Source organism: Callithrix jacchus, chromosome 2 (assembly GCF_049354715.1).
Source record: "Callithrix jacchus isolate 240 chromosome 2, calJac240_pri, whole genome shotgun sequence".
NCBI classification, from domain to species: domain Eukaryota; kingdom Metazoa; phylum Chordata; class Mammalia; order Primates; family Cebidae; genus Callithrix; species Callithrix jacchus.
Window position 1 is genome coordinate 9973146 of NC_133503.1, and position 21297 is coordinate 9994442.

A 21297-nucleotide genomic window follows, 5' to 3' on the forward strand; every position below is an offset into this window, starting at 1 on the left:
AGGTGGAGGTTGCAGTGAGCTGAGATCGTGCTCCAGAGCTGAAGCCACTACACTTTAGCCTCGGTGACAAGAGTGAAACTCTGTCTCAAAATAATAAATAAATAAGAAAGAAAGAGAAGTTCCTGAATCCTGCAGGAAAAAGGGGTGGGTCACCCAGCATCACAGCTGTGAACTGAGAAATCCTAGGGAAAGAAGGGGCCAGTGCCTGAGTCCCAATTGGATGATGGAAGCAAGGGGGAAGGGTGGAGGCTCCCAGGCTGAAACTCTCCAGGAGGTTTTTGGCTGGGGGACAGAAGGGAGTTCTGGAGGTCCCAAGGTAATGAAATGAAGGAGATAGTTACAACCTCCAGCAAATCCTGGGGAAATGAAGGGATCTGGGGGTGAGGACCAGATTCTGGGACAGGGATGCTGAGCGGCTGGGTCAGGAGGAGGCTGAAAGCCAGGCACGGTGGCTCAAGCCTGTAATCCCAGAGCTTTGGGAGGAGGGAGGATCTCTTGAGGGCAGGAGTTTGAGACCAGCCTGAGTAACATAGCAAGACCCTGTCTCTACAAAATATTTGAAGATTATTAAGGAGTAGTGGCGAGCACCTGTAGTCCCAGTCACCTCGGAGGCTGAGGCGGGAGGATCACCTGAGCCCAGGAGCTCAAGGCTGCAGTGAGCTATGATTGCGCCACTGCACTCCGGCCTGGGCGACAGAGCGAGACCCTGTCTCCAAAAATAAAAACTGAGACGAGGCTGGGGCAAAGAAGGCAGCAGGGGGCTCCGAGGACCCATCCCCGGGAGCGATCACGCGCGCGGAACGTCCAGGACGAGATCCACGGCTTCCACCCCCAAGGGGCTGCTCGTGCAGGGTGAGGAGGGGGCGGGGCGGGGCGGGGCGGGGCCCGGGCGGGGCGGGGCGGGGCGGGGCGGGGCGGGGCCCGGGCGGGGCCCGGGCGGGGCGGGGCGGGGCCGGGGGCCCGGGGGCCGGGGCGGGGCCGGGCTGGCGCTGCGCAGCCGCGGGGCGGCCGTCGCGCATGCGGGGCTTACAAGGCTGCGGCCGGAGCCGCTACCACTCCCGGGAGCATGAAGGACCGAACCCAGGAGCTCCGCACGGTGAGTCCGGCCCCCGCGCGCGGCCAACCGCCGCCCGCGCCAACGCCCCAGACACTCCTCGCCCGGCTCCTGCAGCCCGGAGAGCGGCCGCTCCTGAGTCCCTAGCCGGGGCTGGAGGCACCGAGGCGAGCCCGGGACCCCGACCCCCCTCCGGGTTCCGCCCCTCGGACCCACTCGGGGTCACGGGCTCGCGTGAGTTGGGCCGCGGTGACACGTGGGCAGGAGGCTGGAGTCCGGGGTCTTGGATAAACTTTTCGGGGTCCCCTTGATTTGGGGGGTTCGGAGGGTGATGGTGGGGTTCTGGTGGCGGGACCTCGTCCCCCTCCCGCAGAACAGGCCGTCTCTGGCACCCCCCCCGCACTGTCCCTCATCGCTGACGTCCCGACCCCGCTCAGTGTACACAGACAAGGGATCGCGGTGGAAACCCCCTCGGTGTGGACAGACGAGGGGACCGCAATGGGCTGGGGGCCGGCCCCGCTGCGGGACGCGCTGCGGAAACCCGGCGGTCGGATGGGGGCGGCCTCCTGGGTGCCGTCCCTGTCACCTGTGGCTCCCATCACCTGTGGCTCCCCCTCCGCTGGTCGCAGTAGGGATCCGCTGCCCGCCCCTGGTCTGGGAGGGGTCACACCCACCCTCGGTCCACCTGTCCACCTTCGGGCTTCCGGGCAGCCCTGGCTGGCGTTTCCAGACCCTTCAGCCTTCCCTGCCACTTGGATCTGTTTTTCCACCTGTATCTCAGGAGCCGCTGGGGTGTGGCTCCTGGGGCGGGGTTTGAGGGGAGTGGGAGGATGCACAAACATTCTGAGTCAGAGCCCAGCCCTTCCCAGCCCAGAGACCCCTGGAGACTGCCTGGGTCCCCTTTCCCTGGCCTCTGCCCTTAGGGATGAGGAGCCCAGGAGGATGGTGACCGGGAGTGGGGGGCGATGAAGGAAATGAAGTCTCCCTGGGTGTGTTGTGGGGGGATCAGGGCTCAAGACTAGATTGATTCTCATCTGGTCATCTTGTGCCCTGGCTGGTCAACTGGCTGGCAGCCCTGCCTGCTGATCCCTGGGAGCGCCCCCCTGCCCTCCACCTCGGCTAGGAACCAAAACCCTAAGGTCCCCTGCTATGGAAAATGTCAAGTGTCCTCTGGGTGTTTGACTGCACGGCTTGTCTTCTCGACCCAGAGCCTCCCCGAGTTGAAGCCTGTCTGCCCCATTATGTCAATCTTGTCTCCTGGGCATCCTGGAGCCGGACCTGGGCTCCCCTGCCTTCCTCTCACCCACTTGCTCTGGCACCGCAGCCTCCACTTTGCCTCCAGATCTGTCATTCCTGGCTGAGCGCCTGGCCCCCGGGGTAAACCCCATGAGGTTTCAAAGGAAGAAGATGGTCCCTCAAGTCACGTATGGGCTCTAAACACTTCCCCTGCGGCCCCTGCGGTTGCCCTCAAGTTTCCTGAGCTCCGTTGAGTCAGAACGAATGTTTTCCTGGTGATGGATGGCTGTGTGGTGTATTTGCTGATGTTTGGGAGACCGGTCGGTTTCCTGAGGGTATGTGTGCGTTACAGCAACGTGGATGTAGGGTAACAGCCTCTGGCGTATCAGCCTTCATCCCACTAGCTGAAGGGGAAACTGAGGCACAAAGGAAATGTGGCTTGCCTGCTAGAGGGAAGGGTAGTAGAAAAGGGGTTTGCCTCATCCCTGAAGATAGTCAGACTCAGGCCTGGCTGGCACTGGGGGACCCCCAGTGGAGCCGGGGCTATGAAACCTTTGAACCCAGATCTTTTCTTGTTTTTTTTTTTTTTTTTGAGACAGAGTCTCCGTCTGTCACCCAGGCTGGAGTGCAGTGGCACGATCTCAGCTCACTGCAACCTCCACCTCCCAGGTTCAAGCGATTCTCCTGCCTCAGCCTCCCTAGTAGCTGGGATTACAGGCACCCACCACCACGCCCAGCTAATTATTTATATTTTTAGCAGAGACAGGGTTTCACCATGTTGTTCAGGCTGGTCTCGAACTCCTGACCTCGTGATCTGCCTGCCTCAGCCTCCCTTAGTGCTGGGATGACAGGCGTGAGCCATCGTGCCCAGCCGAACCCAGATCTTTTTGCTGTGTTGTCTGTCTCTGTTACTACCTCCTCGCCCCCTGATTAGATGGTGAAGCCAGGCTTTGCTTTGAATGGTCTGAGGCTTCCGCTCCAGACACCTCCACCCTCCCCACACAAGGCATTCAGAGCCCAGGGAGGCTGTACCCATTGCTGGGTGGCCCTGCCAAGGGAGGGGTTTCTAGCAGCCTGGTGGGTGGCTGGCAGGAGCACACATGGGGTGGGGTGGGACAGTCAGTCTTGGTGGGGCCACCATTCCCACAAGCTGCTTTCCCTCTGGACCTGGGGTTGGTTCCCATCTGTGAAATGGGGATAGGAAAACCTAGAATCCCATTTCTTGGTACGAGATGGAGGGCCACGGGTTTCCTGACTCCACATCCACTTTTGCAGGAGGCCTGAAACCCCAGGAGTCAGAATTTTCAGCACAGAATCCCCAGGAAGAAGCTGGCATTGGCTGCGCAGGACTGGGCTGGACTGGGCCGGACTGGGCCGGGCTGGGCTGGACTGGGCTGGGCTGGGCTGGCCAGAGATGGTGCTGGGGACAGCGGCTGTGCACTGCTCCCAGCCCTCCCTCCCTCCATCCCTCTTCCTCCTCCTCCTCCTTCTTTCTCCTTCTCCCCCACCCAACGCCACCACATTTGGAAGGAGGCGAAGGGAGCTTATTTATAAAAGTCACACTTGGGGAAGGAGCTGGCGCGTTTCCTCACGCTGCAGGCCCGGCCCAGCCCTCCATCCTTCTCCAGCTCCCACCTCTCCCTCTGCAGATGGGGAGCGAAGGGGGTCACTGGGGACTAGCCAGGGGGCTTCAACACTGTTGCAGGCCCTCAGAGATCAGAAAGGCCACTCGCAGGGTACAGGTAGCAAAGAGAGACCAGTGCCAGGGCCAGGGTCACACAGCCAGGGAGCCCCACCCTGGCATGAGCTGCCTCCTCCCCTCAACTCAGAGACTCCCTAATTTTCTTCCTGGGGACTTCGCAGAGCTGACCTATCCCTCCCCGGGCCCAGAACGGTGCTTGTTGTCTGCATGCCAGGCTATGGGGGACAGATGCATGGGGCCTGTTGCAGGAGGCTGAGGACGTAGCAAGGAGGGAGAGTTGGAGCAGCACAATCCTGGAAGAAGAGACCCTGGGATAGCCCAGGAGCAGGATTTGAATAGGAAGAGAGAGGGTGATCCAAAAGAGGGCACAGCTCAGTGACGGCAGAGAGGTTGGAATGACCAACCAGAAGAGAATAGCAGGTGGTCCTGACTGCTGGGGCCCCCTGAAGTGCCTTGAGGTCAGGGCCCAACTCACTGGACCAGCAAAGGCAGGCCTGGGTGAGTGGGCCCAGTGCCCTGCTTTGCCCACCAGTTCCCCTTCTCTCTCCTGTTGCTGGGAAGAGTCTGGCAGTTGGGAGGCAACACTGGGCAGGTTCATCCTGAATCTCCACCTGCTCACTTCCTCATCTGCAGCACGGAGCCAGTGTTACCCACCTGGGAGAGTAGCAGGCACAAGGGTGTAAGAACAGTGGCCGGACAGGGCTCCCCCCATCCTTCCTCCCATTACCTCCCGGAGCTTTCCCAGCATGAGTGATGCATTTGGGCACATTTTCATCTGGGTGCAGATGGAACGGCCTTCCGGGACCATCTAATCCAGCCTCCTATCTTACAGATCAGAACACTGGTCCAGAAAGGGCCAGGTGTTTATCCGAGGTCACGCAGCATGTAGGGGCAGAGCCCAGCCCCTTTCCATGGCCTGAAGCTGCTTCCCTGAGCCTCGCTGGGGCCCTGTGAAGGGGAAGGCTCTGCAGGGCAGGGACCTTGTATCCACAGACCTGGAAGGCAGGGACAGGGTGAGAAGGCTCGGATTGCACAGCCCTTTTTCCTGGAGACCCAGCTTGGCCTCTTGCGCACCCCTGACTCAGCTCCGGGCCTCTCTGCACTAGTGATATTGACTTTGATTAGTCACTTAAAAGAAAGGGGAAAAAAATAGCCCTTGAGGCAGACAACAGCCACTGTGCTCAGCAGTGATGAATCAACGTTGCCGGCCTGATTCCCTCCCCGGGGACAGGCCTGGAGGTTGCCTGGCCTTTGCTCCGCTTGGAGGAGTCAGACTGTTACATCCAGAGGTGTCCTGGAATCTGGGAGTCTCTGCTAGGAGAGACCACCAGGGCTGCCCCACCTCTGCCAGGGGCAGACCCTCTGCCAGGGTCTGCTATTCCTCGCACTCCATGGTAGGGAGGCAGGCAAGCACTCCCCTCCCAGACCTCCCAACTTTCATTCCTGGTTGGAGGTGGTGATTTTTAAAATTTTTTTTTAATTTTTTTTTTTTTTTTTTTTTTTTTTGAGACGGAGTTTCGCTCTTGTTACCCAGGCTGGAGTGCAATGGCGCAATCTTGGCTCACCGCAACCTTCGCCTCCTGGGTTCAGGCAATTCTCCTGCCTCAGCCTCCCGAGTAGCTGGGATTACAGGCACGCACCACCGTGCCAGCTAATTTTATTTTATTTTTTTGAGACAGTCTTGCTCTGTCACCTGGGCTGGAGTGCAGTGGCACGATCTCAGCTCCCTGCAACCTCTGCCTCCCAGGTTCAAGCAATTCTCCTGCCTCAGCCTCCCGAATAGCTGGAATTACAGGCACCTACCGCCATGCCTAGCTAATGTTTTGTATTGTTAGTAGAGATGGGGTTTCACCATGTTGATCAGGCTGGTCTTGAACTCCTGATCTTGTGATATGCCTGCCTCAGCCACCCCTATAAATTCTGATTCCATCTCTTTGGGGTGGATCCCTGGAAGCCGGTTTTGTTTTGTTTTTTTAATGGCCCCAAAGCATCCTGGTACTTGGCCAGCTTTGAGAACCACTGAATTCGGAACAGTAAAACACCAGGATGTTAGCTGGGCTTGGGGGCTCACACCTGTAGTCCCCACCACTTGGGAGGCTGAGGCAGGAAGACTGCTTGAGCCCAGGAGTTTGAGACTAGCCTGAGCAACATAGTGAGACCGCCATCTCTACAAAAATTTAAAATTAGCCAGGTGTGGAGGCAGGTGCCTGCAGTCCCAGCTGCTCTGAGGCTGGAGGATTGCTTGAGCCTGGGAGGTGAACGCTGCAGTGAGCTATGATCTTGCCCACAGACTCCAGTTTGGACAACAAAAACGAGATCCTGTCTCTAAAAAATATAAGGGCCGGGTGTGGTGGCTCACGCAGCACTTTGGGAGGCCAAGGCAGGCGGATCACCTGAGGTCAGGAGTTCAAGACCAGCCTGGCCAACGTGGCAAAACCTTGTCTCTACTAAAAATACAAAATTTAGCCAGGCCTGGTGGCGGGCACCTGTAATTCCAGCTACCCGGGAGGCGGAGGCAAGAGAATCACTTGAACTGAACCTGGAGGTTGCAGTGAGCTGAGATCACGTGCCACTGCACTCCAGCCTGGGCGACAGAGCAAGACTCTGTCTCAAAAATAAATAAGAAAAAAGTTCCAGGACAAATTGGATGTTGGTTGGATGAGAGAGGAGGCGGAAGATGGCAGATGCCCTAGGTTTCTGGCTTGGGAATCCTGGAGCACCTTGGGGTGGGCAGTTCAGAGGAGGGGGCTCTGGAGGAAGAAGTGGAGCCTGGTTTTGACCAGGAGGCAGGCGGGGTGCCTGTATGATATCTGGGCACATCCGCCCATAAGACATTTGGGCCTTTGCGTTTGCGCCCCGCAGTTCCAGCTGCCACCTGCACACGAAAGGGTTCCAAGTCCCCAGCTCCAATCCAGCCCCTCTCCAGAGCTGTGACTGCTGCTCAGAAAGCCTTGGGAGATTCCCAAGGGAGCTGGGCCCTAATTATTCCGTAGAAATCTGGGTGTTTACTTTTGTTTTTTTGAGACAGGGTCTTGCTCTGTCACCTGTGCTGGAGTGCAGTGGCACAATCATAGCTCACTGCAGCCTCCATGTCGAGGGCTCAAGCAGTCCTCCCACTCCAGCCTCCTCAGTAGCTGTAATTGCAGAGCCATGCCACCACATCCAGCTAATTTTGGTATTTTTTGGTAGAGATGGGGTCTTGCCATGTTGCCCTGGCTGGTCTCAAACTTCTGGACTCAAGTGATCGTCCCACCTCAGTCTCCCAAAGTGCTGGGATTACTGGCGTGTGCCATCATGCCCAGCCACTTTATGCATACAGTGCCCACCCAGGCCAGCCCAACACATCAGGAAGACAGCATGCCAGGCTAGCCACATTACCTAGTTCCATTTTGGTCAAGAGTGCATCTGGGCCGGGAAATAGAGGTGGTGAGGGTGGCAATGGGGCTCTGCCATCCATGTCCTTGTGAGTTTATTCTGGGTCCAATGAGAACTGATTACTTTTCATTTGTTTATTTATTTAGAGATGGCGTCTCACTCTGTCACCCAGGCTGGAGTGCAGTGGTGTGATCTCAGCTCCCTGCAACCTCCGCCTCCCAGGTTCAAGCGATTCTCCTGCCTCAGCCTCCTGAATAGCTAGGATTACAGGCGGGCACCACCACGCCCGGCTAATTTTTGTATTTTTAGTAGAGACTAAAAATATTATATTGACCAGGCTAGTCCCGAACCCCTCAGCTCAGATGATCCACCTGCCTCAGCCTCCCAAAGTGCTGAGATTACAGGTGTGAGCCACCTCGTCCAGCCTGAGTTAATCTGGAGGACATCTCTAGAATGTTACCACCGGGCTGTGGCTTGGATGTGGATAAGGGTGCAGGGGACAACAGAGTCAGGGGCCATCAGAATCCCACAATCTGAAACAAGCATCGGAACAAAGGAAGAAATGAAACAGAAAAAAGGTCCTTCACTCGAACCCCAAATCCACTCCACGGGCAGTGGTTGGGAAGGGCTTGGGGCTTTCCTTGACAGGAAGTGCTACGTGATTACTTAACTGATCTCTGGCTGTAGTAATAGAGGTAGACCATATAGAAAAAGGGAGGGGATGGACCAGCTCTTTGGCATTGGCCAGACCACAGTCAGCAGCAGATTCAGTTTGTGTGCTCTACTGTAGGAGACAGAAGCACAGTCCAACAAGTCTTGGGCAGGGGCTATAATTTGGGGTCCCTGGGAAGGATCTGAAAAGGAAGGAATACTTGGGAAGAAAAATCTAGGGAGGCTGTGGGTGCCTGCCACCTTCAGATCTATAGCAGGGGCACCCCAGGGAGAGGGCACCCATAAGTTCTTTATGGCCTGGAACCAAACCACAGGAAAGAGAAGGACTCTAACAGTTGGGGCTGCCGGAGATGGGCCGGGCTGTTTGGGAAAGCTAGTGAGCTCACCGTCACAGGAGGTATGCAAGCTGAGGCTTGAAGCTAAAGCCAAGGGGATTTTTCAGGTCCCTTAGAGCCTGAGAGTCTTTGGCCGTGGCCCCAGTAGGAATGTGAATGGTGTGTGGAAGAACGAGGTAAGATACTGATTTGGGGTTACAGGGAGGCTTCTGGGAGGAGGTAGTATATGAGGAAGAGGAGACGGTCACCTTTGTGGGATCAGCATCCCAGGCAGTGGGATGTGCCTGGGGGAAGCTTGGGGGACAGAGGGGGGATTATAGGGCCAGGAACCGTTTGTAGGTGTGGTGTGGTGTGGGTCTGATCCCAGGCTAGGGCAGTGGGATAAAGAGCAAAGCTGGGGATGAAGATTCCCAAGAAGGAAGGAAGAGGAGGACCTGGGAAGGAAGGGTCCCCTTGGCCCGTCCCCTCTAGGTTATGCTTGGAGCCGTGGCTGATTTGACCCTGGCTGAGAGGTCAGGCCCTCAGCCCTCCAACTGGCTTAGGGGCCAATCTCAGTGCCACTTCCAGGGTAGACCTGACCTGGGTGCCCCCATCAGACCCTGGCCCTGGTCTCCCTTTCCCCAGCCCTTCCCCCATAGACAGAGGGGCCAGAGGAGGGTGTGGGCATCTCTCCTGCCAGCCCTTCTGTTAGAGAAGCTTCCTCGTTCAGTCTTCAGCCTTTTGGGAGGTAGCAAGTCAGAGCTGGCCAGATGCCTGGAGAAGATACACCCCCACTACACAGATGGGCAAGCTGAGGTCAAGAGAGGCACCAGCCAGGTGCCCAGGGATCTCTGAGGACAAGACAGGGGTTTGGTGGGGCTGGCAGTGACTCTTGTCTCTGGCCACAGGAAAGGAGCTGGCAAACTCTCCTTCTACCCTTTGTCATCTACCTGTGTTCTCTGAGCGCCAGGGAAGAGAGGGCAGGATGCAGAAGGCAGTAACTCCTGCGGCCCCTTCCCAACCTGGCAGGCTGCCCAGAGGAGGAACTGCACTCCTCCTGGCTGTGCTCTGCCTCGGTTTCCCTAGGGAGGGCTCCTCTGACTCAACTCCTGGGCCTGTCACGGTCTAAAACATGAAAACAGCTCCTGGATTTGTGGGGGGCCTGGTGGGGGAGGGGTGCCACCTGGTGACAGCCACAGGCACTTGGTGGGGAGCAGGAACAAGAATTTATTTTAGCTGCTGGGGAGGTGGTGTGATATCTTGAAGAGAGGAGGCCCCTCTGAGCCGCCTCTATCAAAGCTCCCACCCACCCCCTCTCCCAATGAGTCCCCCCACTTTGCTGGTGTGATGGGAGCTGTGAGCCCCAGGGGCACAGCCCCTCACAGAACATGCTCAGGCCGGGCTCTGTGGCTCCCACGTGTACTCCCAGCACTTTGGGAGGCCACCGTGGGAAGATCACTTGAGCCCAAGAGTCCGAGACCAGTCTGGGCAACACAGTTGGACCCTGTCTCTACAAAAAAAATAAAAAAATTAGCTGTCTGTGGTGGCATGTACCTATAGTCCCAGCTGCTTGGGAGGCTGAGGGGAAAGGATATCGAGCCTGGGAGGTCGAGGCTGCAGTGAGTTGTGATTGTGCCACTGCTCTCCAGTCTGGGTGACAGAGCACGACCCTGTCTCAATCAGTCAATCAAATGAACAAACATGCCCTGCTTCCCCGCTCATCCTCAGCCCTCCCTCTGCGCAGCCAGGTGTCACTGTCCCCATGGCATAGAAGAGCAAACAGCCAGAGGGGTCAAGGCCCAGCCTGATGAGTCCCCTCACTCTCAGCCCCTCAGCCTCACCTGCCTCCATCCTAACAAGAGAGGACCAAGGTGGAGTCAGTGCTAGGCCAGGCAGTGGCCTCTCCCGTGAGGCAGTCAGAAATGAGGGGAACAAGACCAGGCAAGGTGGCTTACGCCTGTAATCCCAGCACTTTGGGAGGCCGAGGCAGGTGGATCACTTGAGGTCAGGAGTTCGAGACCAGCCTGGCCAACATGGTGAAACCCCATCTCTACTAAAAATACAAAAATTACCCGGGCGTGGTGGAGCGGGCCTATAGTCCCAGCTACTCTAAGGCAAGAAGCTAAGGCAGGAGAATTGCTTGAACCCAGCAGGCAGAGGTTGTAGTGAGCTGAGATCACAACACTGCACTCCAGCCTGGGCAACAGAGTGACTCTCTTAAAAAAAAAAAAAAAAAAAAGAGGTAAGAACAAGCCCTGAGCCCCAGGCTGAGAGACGTCAGTCCCTGATCCAGAATGGCCACCCCGGATAGCCTTGCCTTGGCTGCAGAGAGAGAGACGCTGGCCTTGCCAGCCAGGTGGGCTGACCCCGGCTGACTCTTGGTGTGAGGTAGACAGTAATCACCATGCCCAGCATGCTGGGAAGTCAGAAGTATAACTACCCCCTCCCCATGATGGGGGTGGCTTTTGTACAGCGGCTCCTGGGTGGTGGGGTGGGGCCTGCACCTGTGGCTGAGGCCTAAGGCAGGACTCGAGACATCTGGCAACATGATTGGCCCCTCATGCCTGCTGGGCCCAGGTCTGGGGCAGAAGGAGGCAGAGTGAGGTCCAATGTCAAGATTGACAGGGAGGCCAGGTGTGGTGGCTCACACCTATAATCCCAGCGCTCTGGAAGGCTGAGGCAGGAGGATCACTTGAGGCCAGGAGTTCAAGACCAGCCTGGGCAACATAGTGAGACCCCCCTAACCACCGTCTCTACAAAAATGAAAATTAAATTTAAAAATGGTTTTACAAAAAGATGGCCAAGAGATTCTTAGGAGATCTTCTGAGCCATCCCACCTCTGGGCTGGGGTTTAGTGGCGCCCAGCCCTGGAACAGAGTGGACAGGCTTCCTTCCCGTTACAGGGCCCACTCTGGAAAGGGAGCTTGGGACCTCTGGGCTCCACCTGAATTTAAACCACTGGGGCCACTCATGGTTGTGCACACCTATAATTCCAGCTACTTGGGAGGCCAAGGTGGGAGGATCAATTAAGCCCAGGTGTTCAAGGCTGCAGTGAGCTGTGATTGCACCCCTGCACTCCATCCTGGGTGACACAGCAAGACCTCCGCTCTAAAAAGTGTGTGTGGGTGTGTGTGCGAACCACTGGCCAGGAGAGTAGAGATGCTCTTTCCAGGCAGCTGTCCCAAGGGTCTAGGGGACCCAGAGGGGCTGGCCCCAGGCTGGATTGCCTCCCCAGCTGCAGGGAGAGGGTGGTCGGATAGGCGAGGGAGGGAATCCCCGGCCCAGAGGTTGAGTCTTGGCCTTGACACCAGTGTGCCAGGGAAGGTTCCTCTCTTTCTGCCCACCCCGCAGTGGTCCTCCAGGTCTTCCTGTGGCTGAGAGTGGAGGGCACAGCCAGGCCTGTTCTTGTCCCTGCCCAGAGGCCTCCAGGGAGAGGGGGAGGGGTGGGGCTCCGGCGCTGCACCCTGGGCACCTGCGTGTGTACAGGTGGGTCCTATACACACATCCGCTCATGTGTACACAACCCCGCACAGGCCAAGGACAGCGATGATGATGACGATGTCGCTGTCACCGTGGACCGAGACCGCTTCATGGATGAGTTCTTTGAGCAGGTGGGAGCACACCCCACCCTCCCCGCACACTAGCAGACCTCGGGGGGCCTCTTACCCACCTGCACCCGGCTCAGCAGCTCTGGGGTGCCAATGAATGAACCGCTTTGAGGGTGAATAGATGGAAGCTCAGAGCAGAGCTAAATCTGGGATCGAACTCCTCCCCATCTGGGTCTGGAGGGACACACCCCCTTGGAGCCTGCCTGGCCTGTCCCTGAGCCCTGACCGCAGCCCTGCTCCGGGCCAGCCCTGGGCCCCAGAAGCCTCCTCCCCCGATTTCCTCCTCCTGATCACCCGGCCTTGGTCCGCAGGTGGAGGAGATTCGAGGCTTCATTGACAAGATCGCAGAGAACGTGGAGGAGGTGAAGCGGAAGCACAGCGCCATCCTGGCCTCCCCCAACCCTGATGAGAGTGAGTGTGGGGTCAGGGACAGGTTTCAGGTCCCACAGGTCTCCCAAAGGGGCTGCTGCCAGGAAGGCCTCATAGGACCTCAGCAGCCTTCATGGCTGGTGGGCTTAGGTGTGCCTGGGCTGGCCAGGGTCAGAAGGGTTTCATGAGAAGCTTTGGGAAATGCTGCTGTCCCCAGCCTGGAATTGGGGGATCAGTACCCAGCATCCCAGGACAGCCAGACCAGGTATCCACGAAGACTTGGGTGGTGGGAGAGGCGATCGGCTCCACCCTTCCCAGGTGAACTGGCTTTTTTCTAAGGCAACCAGGCTGGCTGCAGCCCTAGGCTTCTGGGAGTGAGGGAGGGAAGGCAGGAGCTGTCTGTGATCATTAGGCACCCTCTCAGCCCAGCCCAGCCCCTCCCCTCGACTCCCAGGGGAGCAGATGGCAGCTCTGAGGCGTCAGCGCTGTGGGAGGGCAAGCTGGCCAAGCAGGCAGAGCTTCCGGAAAGAGCTGGCAGCCCTGGCCCCTGGCCACGTGGCACCCTGGGGGTGGGCATTATCAGGGCTCCAGGAAGTCACCCCTCTCCATCCGGGCTGGGAGCCTGTGTGGGTCAGGCTTGCACTCTGCCCCCAGACAGGCCCCCCTGACCTGGCCCTCTCGTTCCTGTTGTGATATTGGTCACTCTCCTGAGAGGTGCCAGGCTGATGGCATAGGTGCAGGCCCGCCTGGGTCCCCTCCTCTGGAGGGGGGCTCACCCAGAGTCCCAGGGATGCAGCAGTCAGGTGTTTGAGGGAGGAAGTCTCCCAGGCTCAAATGTTCTCACCTCCAGCACGGCTTACCCCCAAGCCCACTTGGGCATCTTCAAGAACTTGGAGTAGGTCTTTCCACAGTGCCTGAACCGAGGTCGAGGTCACACCAATCAAGCCAGTTCCCCGCCCTCGGAAGGCAAAATAGGTCAGGTGGGAGCAGGGTGGATTGCCTCAGTAAGGCCAGGAGGGAGAGAGGGATGCCCAGGGCTCACCACGCTGCGCTCCTTGCCCGAGAGATTTGTTGGATGGCAGCATGAGCCGGATGCCTGTGCGTCTGGAGGTATCTGGGTCACCGTGTGCATGTTTCCCTGTGTGGGGCTGCTCCTGCTCAGGGTCAGGAGGTGGCTGATTGTGGGGTGGGGACAGAGGGCTCTAAACAGCAGGGGAGTGGGCCTGTCATTGCAGGTAGGTGGGGTGGGCGTGGGGCAACAGAGCTGTCTGCTCCATACCTCGGGTCCCCGCAGGCCACCTCCTGCACCGTCTCCCACCTCGGTGTCAAGCACAGTCACAGGGACTGGTTCTGAGTCACCACCTGTGAGCAGACGGTTGAGACCTGGTAGTCCCAGGCTCTCGCCAAGGGGAGGGGGCTCATGTTGGGGGTTCTAGGGCACAGGTGGCACAGACTTAGGGAGGAGTCTCAAGGAAAGATGGCAGTGAGTGGGGGGCTCTCCTGGGCAAGGCAGGCTCTGCCTCCTCGGGGCTGCCATCCGGCCTGCGCTATTTTGGGTCTGAGCAAAAGAGGCTGAGACGTCAGAGCAGCTGGTAACCGAGTTTTCCTTTGTTCCTACGGATGAGGCGCCCTCCTCCGCGCCTCGGAACCCCCTCTTCTGTGCTCCACCCCATCGCATTCCACTTGAGAGGTGACCCCATCTGAGGCCTTCCTCATAGACCTCTCTCAGCACCCCTCCCCATCCCTCTAGAACAAACCCCAGCCCCAGAGGCAGGCAGAGGGGCGGGTGGGAAGGTGACAGCCGGAGCTCAATCCCGGCTTCTCCCAGGGTGGAGTCCTGGGGGTGTCCTGAGACTGGGCTGTTGCCAGGAGCACCCCCAGGGGAGGCAGCTGTCTTGCCCCACTTTTCCAGCTAGCTCCTCTCAGGGAGGGGGCGAGCTGGGCGCCCCACGGCCTCTGCCAGCCTTAGGGAGATGGCTGTAGCTGGAACCAGGACCACACGACACTATCCACCCTCCTCCAGCTTCACCAGGGCCCCGGCTACCTGCCACGGCCAGGGCCGACTGTGCCCACCTCTTTGAACCTGAGGGCCCACATCAGCCCCCACGCAGGCCGTCCGCCCCTTGTCCGCTTCCACCTGCTGGGCACTTAGCACCCAGGGAGGCGCAGCTTTGTGGAAATAGCTGTCTGCCCCACCCAGAGTGTTTGAGCCTGCAACTCAGGAAGTGCGAGGTGGGGGAGGCTTCCTGCCACCCCTGGTCCCCTGTCAGTCCCTGGCTGGGCTGTGTGCCCTCCTGAGCCATTAGGTAACACCAGGTGAGCCCGAACCCCCCACCTTCAACTCCAACAAGCATCAAGTCCCTGTTTCTTGCGCTGACTCCAGCGTCGCCAGCTGCTCCACAATTATTTCTGCCTTAAATTTAGACCCATCTGTTATCTCCAGGGGGTGGGGGCGCCGGCGAAGGAGGAAGGGAGGCTCCTCCGAAGACAGCACAAGAGGGGGTGAGGCTGCAGCTGGTGTGGCCCTGGTCCAGAATTGGGGGGGACAGGCAGAGCCCTAGCCAGGGGAACAGGGGAGAACTGGGATCTACCGAGAGCCCCCCGTTGGGTCCCCTGTGCCAGAGGCCGAGCCTGAACATCAGTTCTTGGGGGAGCCTAGGGGGTCTACTCCCACCCTTTCTACCTCCCCAGAGACGAAGGAGGAGCTGGAAGAACTCATGTCGGACATAAAGAAGACAGCGAACAAAGTCCGATCCAAATTAAAGAGTGAGTCAGGCTTGTCTGGGGTGGGTGGGGGGTATTCTAGGCCTGCTTCCTCTGGGTAGCCCATGGGGTTTTGCTTGCCTTGAGGGGGTGTGCCGGATCTTGCTTTCCTTTCTGAGGGTGGTGTCATGTGCCCATTCACTCAACAGCTACTTGGCAAGGCCCATTGGTGCCAGGCTCTGGGCTGGGCCCAGGGACACACCCGCCCAAGGCTTTGTGGAGGGGGTACTCCACTCTGGGCGGGCACTGCCCCTCACTTATGCTAAAGAGGGTTAAAGAAGTGGCCAGCACTTCCTGGTCTCATGCAGAAGCCCGGTATGCTGGGTGAACCCAGACACGCACACCCCACGCCCTGCAGGAGGACCCCCCCTTGGCTCTCCCCACTGTGGACATGGCCCCTCCTACACAGCCAGCCTCTGAGCAGAAAGGGGGTGGTACCAAGGCACAGGGTGTCCGGAGCTAGCAGACATCATGCACATGCAGAGCCTGGGGTAGGTGTGCATTTACACAGGTGCACACACCACACCGCGTCACAGCTGGAAGTGCCTTTGTAGGCCTCTCCTCCCTCAGTGCCTGGCACTGACCCCACCAGCCACAGGCCACACACACACCCCAGGAAAGGTTAGGAGGTGGATAGATGCTGGGTGTTCGGGTCGGGGCCGAGGGTGAAGGGGGCTGGTTGTGACTCAGCAGCCCCCTACGCCCGCAGGCATCGAGCAGTCCATCGAGCAGGAGGAAGGCCTGAACCGCTCCTCCGCTGACCTGAGGATCCGGAAGACACAGGTGCGGCCCGGCAGTCTAGGGTGGGCGGGCACCTGAGTTTCTGGGTCGGTCCCTGCAGGGCCTGACACCTGTACCTCCATCTCGGGCCCCCAGCACTCCACACTATCCAGAAAGTTTGTGGAGGTCATGTCGGAGTACAACGCCACGCAGTCCGACTACCGCGAGCGCTGCAAGGGCCGCATCCAGAGGCAACTGGAGATCAGTGAGCTGGGGGCGGGGCCCAAGGCAGGGCTGAGTTAGGGACCGAAGGGGCGGGGCCGAGGCTGCTGCTGAGTTAGGGACTAGAGGGGTGGGGTCCTAGGCAGCTACTGAGTTAGGGACCGAAGGGGCGGGGCCGAGGCTGCTGCTGAATTAGGGGCTGAAGGGGCGGGGCCGAGGCTGCTGCTGAGTTAGGGGCCGAAGGGGCGGGGCCCAGTGGTGCTACTGAGCTCCCCGGAGAGGGCTGGGTTCAGTGTGACCCCGCTCGCTTGCAGCTGGCCGGACCACGACCAGTGAGGAGCTGGAAGACATGCTGGAGAGTGGGAACCCTGCCATCTTTGCCTCTGGTGTGAGTGTGGGCCCCACCCCTCCTGCCATGACCCCCACACCATGTTCCCCACGACGATGTCCCCTAGTGTTGGGTCTGGACAGTATTTGGACACAAACCCTTTGTAAGGCAGGTTTTAGGGAAGGAAGAGTCCCAGAGAGGGGAAAACACCAGGCTGAGGTCACATAAATGTCGGTGGCAAAGGTGGACTCAAACCCCTGTCTCCTAATGCCTCCCAATTGCATCCACTTCCTTTCGCCGGCAGCCAGGGGCTCCTCCTCTTATCCTTGGGCCCTTTCCCCTCCTGGAGGACATTTGGCCATCACTGCGTTCACGTGAAGCCGAGCAGGGGTTCTCCCTGAAGGAGGTGGCACACAGGTGTTCGAGGCAGGTTTGGGGCTGTGAGTTCCAGGAGAGAGGGGAGAGGCAGCACATTCAGTGTTGGGGAAGGGATGAGAGAAAAATGGTTCCAGGCCCAGGTCCATGGGGCAGTCAACTTGGGCTCTGCAAAATGCTTGTGATAAGGACTGTCACTGAGCACTCGCTCTCTGGCCAGCACAGGTGGAGAGTGTCACTAGCCCCAGGTTACCGGTAGGAGATTTAGTTGCAGAGAAATTAGGTAACAGCTAGCAGGTGGCAGAGCCAGATAGCAAGGCGGGGAGGGCGGTGGCTCAGGAAGAAGCCTCGGGCCCCCTTCAGGAGCAGCTCTGCCCATGCCAGCCGCCCTCGCCCTTGGCCCTCTGCCCTGCCCCTCAGCAGGCCTCTGGGTCCCAGCCCCCTGCTCCCACCCCCAGATCATCATGGACTCCAGCATCTCGAAGCAGGCTCTGAGCGAGATTGAGACACGGCACAGCGAGATCATTAAGCTGGAGAACAGCATCCGTGAGCTGCATGACATGTTCATGGACATGGCCATGCTGGTGGAGAGCCAGGTGAGCGCTGGGGCCCCCTGTCCTCCACTCCAGCCCACAGCGGCACCTGGGGCTGCCGTAACCTCGCCCTTTCTGCCCAACACGCTGCCCTGCCGGGGAGGGACCAAATTCTCAGGTAACCATTTGCCTGCTGTTGCAACTGCCGCCAGGGCCCTGCCCCCAGGAAGGCCCCTGTCCTCTGCATGGCTCTGCTTGGCCTTCAAGGACCCCAGGCCCTGCATGGCCCCACCCCCACCCCCCGCTGTCTCCTTCCCCTACTGTTTCCTCATGGGGCCACTGTGGTGGGCCAGGCATTTCCCTAGGGACTGAAGGCATAGCAGTGACCAGGACAGCCGAGGGACCTGCTTCCTGGAGTGAATGCCTATTGGGCAAAAGGATGCCTAATAACAAATGGAAGGTTCTCCACTGGGGCTCACACTTGAATGAGCCACCTGGAGGGCTTATGGTAGGTTTCCAGGTCTCTGTCGCGGAGGCTGGCAGGTGAGGTGGAGGCCCCGGAAGGTGCCTCTCTGACAGGCTCAAGGGTGACGCCGCTGCCGCTGCACTTGGAGTAACACCACGACCATGCTGGGGTGGCCGCCTGGTTGCGGTGCGTGATCAAGGAAGGCCTCTCAGGAGGAGGTATTTGAGCTGATGGTGAAAAGAGTGAAAAGGAGCCAGCTGTGAAGACTTCCCAGGGGAAGATGAAGAGCTGGCCCCAGCAACACTAATGTCCCGAGCCCAGCAAGACTCGGACTTATTTCAGGAACAGAAAAAGGAGGTCCCTGCCTCGAGGGCACAAGAGGGGGGTCGGAGCTGAGATGAAGCCGGAGACAAGGTGGACGGAGCCTTGGCAGGCAGTGCTGGGGAATTTGCAGTCTCTTCTAGACTGGAGAGGGTTTGAGAGGTTTTTTATTTTAGCAAAAGATAGGATCTTGCTGTGTTGCCCAGGCTAGTCTCAAAACTCCTGGGCTCAAAGTGATCCTCCCACCTCAGCCTCCCAAAGTGCTGGTGTCATAGATGTGAGCCACAGCACCTGGCCAGGTTGGAATGTTTTAAGTATGGGAGTGACGTGACCTTGGTTAGGACGTAGGGAGGCCGTGAGGAGGCTGCTGCTGCCGCCATCTGGTGAGAAACAGACCATGGTGACTGGATGCCAGTGAAGGTAACGGATGGACTTGGAGACAGGCCCTAGGAGTCTTGTGGGGCACAGTCACGGTCAGATTGGCCTCTAGGGGCAGCATGGGACCAGATCACAGGGCTCAAGAGGGCTGTTGGGCTGGGAAGAGGGTTCCCTAAAGATTGAAGACCCCAGAGAGCAGACAGAACTAGATGGAGCCGTCATGCCTGACGATCGATGGTGGCGTGGGGAGGCTAACCTGTGGTCACCTCAGGAGCTATGGCCAGGGCAGCCCAGACTCCAGCACACCCACTCCTGCCCCCACCTTCCTCTGCCTGGCACTGCCACCTAACACCTGTCACAGGGTCAGCCCCCCACTGAGTTTTCTCTGCATGGTCCCCAACCCTCGGCTGAGACTGCATGGCCAGCTCCACCCCCAGGATTGCTGCTCTGCGGGGAGATGTGGGAGCTGCCTTGGGGAGCCTGCCTGGCCCACGTGAGCAGCTGTACCCTGTCCACCTCATGCCCCTTTTCCTCTCTAGCCTCAGGATGCTTTCCTGAAGTCCTGCCCTGAGCCCCAACCCAACTCTGAGGAGGGGGCCCTCTGGAGCTTGGGTGCCCCTGGCCCCGCAGGGGGAAATGATTGACAGGATCGAGTATAATGTGGAGCATGCGGTGGACTACGTGGAGAGGGCTGTGTCTGATACCAAGAAGGCCGTCAAATACCAGAGCAAGGCACGCCGGGTCAGTAGCACAGCCCTGCCCAAGGCACGCCCCAGCACCCATTAGGGACCCCCAACCATCCCACTTCTCTCCCCATCCCACCTCTCCTCCCATGACAACCCCCTCCCCGGCCATCACCTTCCCCCACTTGGACCCCCCCAACTCCCCAGCCCTCAGCCTTCGCCATAGTACCTCCCCACCTGCCGCCACCTCTGTCTGAGGCCTCTTATGCCCGCCCCCCCACGCAGAAGAAAATCATGATCATCATCTGCTGTGTGATCCTGGGCATCGTCATCGCCTCCACGGTCGGGGGCATCTTCGCCTAGAAGCCACCCAAACTGCCACTCCACTCCGGGTGGGCCACTCCGAGGAGGCCCTGGCTGCTGCCGCCTGGCTGGGCTGCCCTCCCCACCCCCGCCTCTGGCTCAGAGCACCCACCCTCCCAGCCCCCATGCTCCCTTCTCTGCCATGGGTCCTCCATCCCTGCCCCGTGTCGTGTGCATGATCTCTGTGAGTGTGCGTCTGTATGGAAGAGGCAGAGGGAGGCAGCCAGGGGGCGTGGCGCAGTGTGCACAGTGAGGGGCAGACCCAGGCAGGGCCGCCAGGGCGACACAGGCCACCCTTCCTTGCCTTTAGTGACTCGGTGGCTCCAAGGGTCCACTCTTCCCTGGGGACCTAACCTTGCCTCCAACTCGCCTGCTCTGCCCTCTGGCCTCTCCAGCTGTCCCCACGAGCAGAGCCCCGAGGGGTGGGGACCAGCTGGCCACATGGTGCTGCTTTTCAGGTTAGGGGAGAGGTGGCCCTGAGGGATAGGCCAGCTCTGAGCCTCAATTGTTGATCACTGCCAGGGAGGCTCAGGCTGCCATGGCTCCAGGCTCCCTCCCCTGCCGAGGGGCAAAGTCCATTGGGTCCGGGGTCTCCGCCTCCCTTCCCATTTCCTCCAGCCCCAGGAGCTACCCCTTGGGCTGGGCCTGACCCAAGGTGTCCCTCTGGAAGCCACCCCAGCAGCTAGGGAGGCAGAGCAGGCTGCAGTCAGGTCCTCGAGCCAGCGTTGCATGTTTGGGATGGTGGCCCCTGCTGTCTTGCGCTCTGGGAAGTCAGATGTCACTTCAGGCCTGCAGTCTCATCCTGCCCTTGCCATCCCCCATCAATGTACCACGTGGGTGTCAGGTGTCCCGGATGCAGTATTCGGCAGCCAGCTGGAGAGGGCTACCTCCTCATCACCACCTTGGGGCTTCTCATGGGAAATGCGCCCCCGCCCCAGGACCCCCTCCCTCGTGGACAGGCAGGGAGATGCATGCGAGTGCATGCAGCAGGGGATGGGGCTGTGTCCGTGTGCCCCGCCCTCCCTCAGCTTTACTCCTGCCCAGTGACTGTGACCACCGTCCGTGTTGCCTTCAACAGCAATCCCCCTGAACCCCTTCACCAAAGGTCTTGGTACAACCAGCTGCCCATTTTGTGAGATTTTTATGTAGAATAAACATTTGTATCTGTACCAGGCCTCTGTTCTAGGTTTTTTTCCCCAGGTCTTCTGGGGGGAACCCTAGGAGGGTTCTTGCCATTGCCCAAGCTGGCCTCCCACCGAGCTGGGACCACAGGTTGCGCTTGGCCTGACTGCTCTGGACTTCTTGCCATCTGCAGTGTCAGTCTTAGAACTTGAGGATGCATGGATGTGGCTCTAAGCGAAAGGCCTCAGAGGCAAAGGGTCCCAACTCAGCCTCAGCCCCACCCAGGGCCTTCAACTTCCTCAGACCTGTCTCTGGCCATGCAGTGGAGACCATCCAGGCCTTAGTCCCTGAGAACAGGCCCAGAGGCCATGCTCAAGGCCTGGAATCTGACACCTACAAGAGACCCCAATTCGGGGCATAAATCCTCATGCCCCAAGCCCCACCCTTCTCCCAGACACCCAGCCCCTCTGGCTCCTGCACCCACTCCCAATGTCTTAAGCCACCGCAGCCCTGATCCAGTTCTGTACCGCAACGCCCAGGATCTTCCCCCTCTTCCCACATGGCCCAAAAGGCTCAAGCAACCAGTGGACCTCTTCTATCACAGCCTGCCGGATGGTCCCACACAACCCCAGAGCAGGACCAGCCCTTTCCAACCACTAGCAATGGGACAAGAGATCAGCCCAAGACATCAAG

At 59.1% G+C, this 21297-nt stretch overlaps 1 protein-coding gene across 7 annotated transcripts; it reads left to right on the top strand.

Moving 5' to 3' along the window:
- The first annotated feature begins 1010 nt into the window (after positions 1 to 1010).
- STX1A (syntaxin 1A) lies at positions 1011 to 20651 on the top strand. 7 transcript variants are annotated; one of them, XM_078354955.1, is made up of 11 exons: positions 1011 to 1288; positions 3566 to 8550; positions 11887 to 11964; positions 12273 to 12372; positions 15022 to 15096; positions 15803 to 15876; positions 15970 to 16078; positions 16350 to 16423; positions 17197 to 17334; positions 19067 to 19177; positions 19405 to 20651. In XM_078354955.1, the coding sequence occupies exons 3-11, from the start codon at positions 11944 to 11946 to the stop codon at positions 19480 to 19482; spliced, it is 780 nt and encodes a 259-aa protein (XP_078211081.1). In that variant the 5' UTR covers positions 1011 to 1288; positions 3566 to 8550; positions 11887 to 11943; the 3' UTR covers positions 19483 to 20651. The 7 variants fall into 7 exon arrangements, 4 of the variants coding, with proteins under 4 accessions (XP_078211081.1, XP_078211092.1, XP_035135832.1 ...); XM_078354966.1 differs by having other exon boundaries at positions 4241 to 8550; XR_013528862.1 differs by lacking the exon at positions 3566 to 8550 and having other exon boundaries at positions 18976 to 19177.
- Positions 20652 to 21297: the final 646 nt, after the last annotated feature.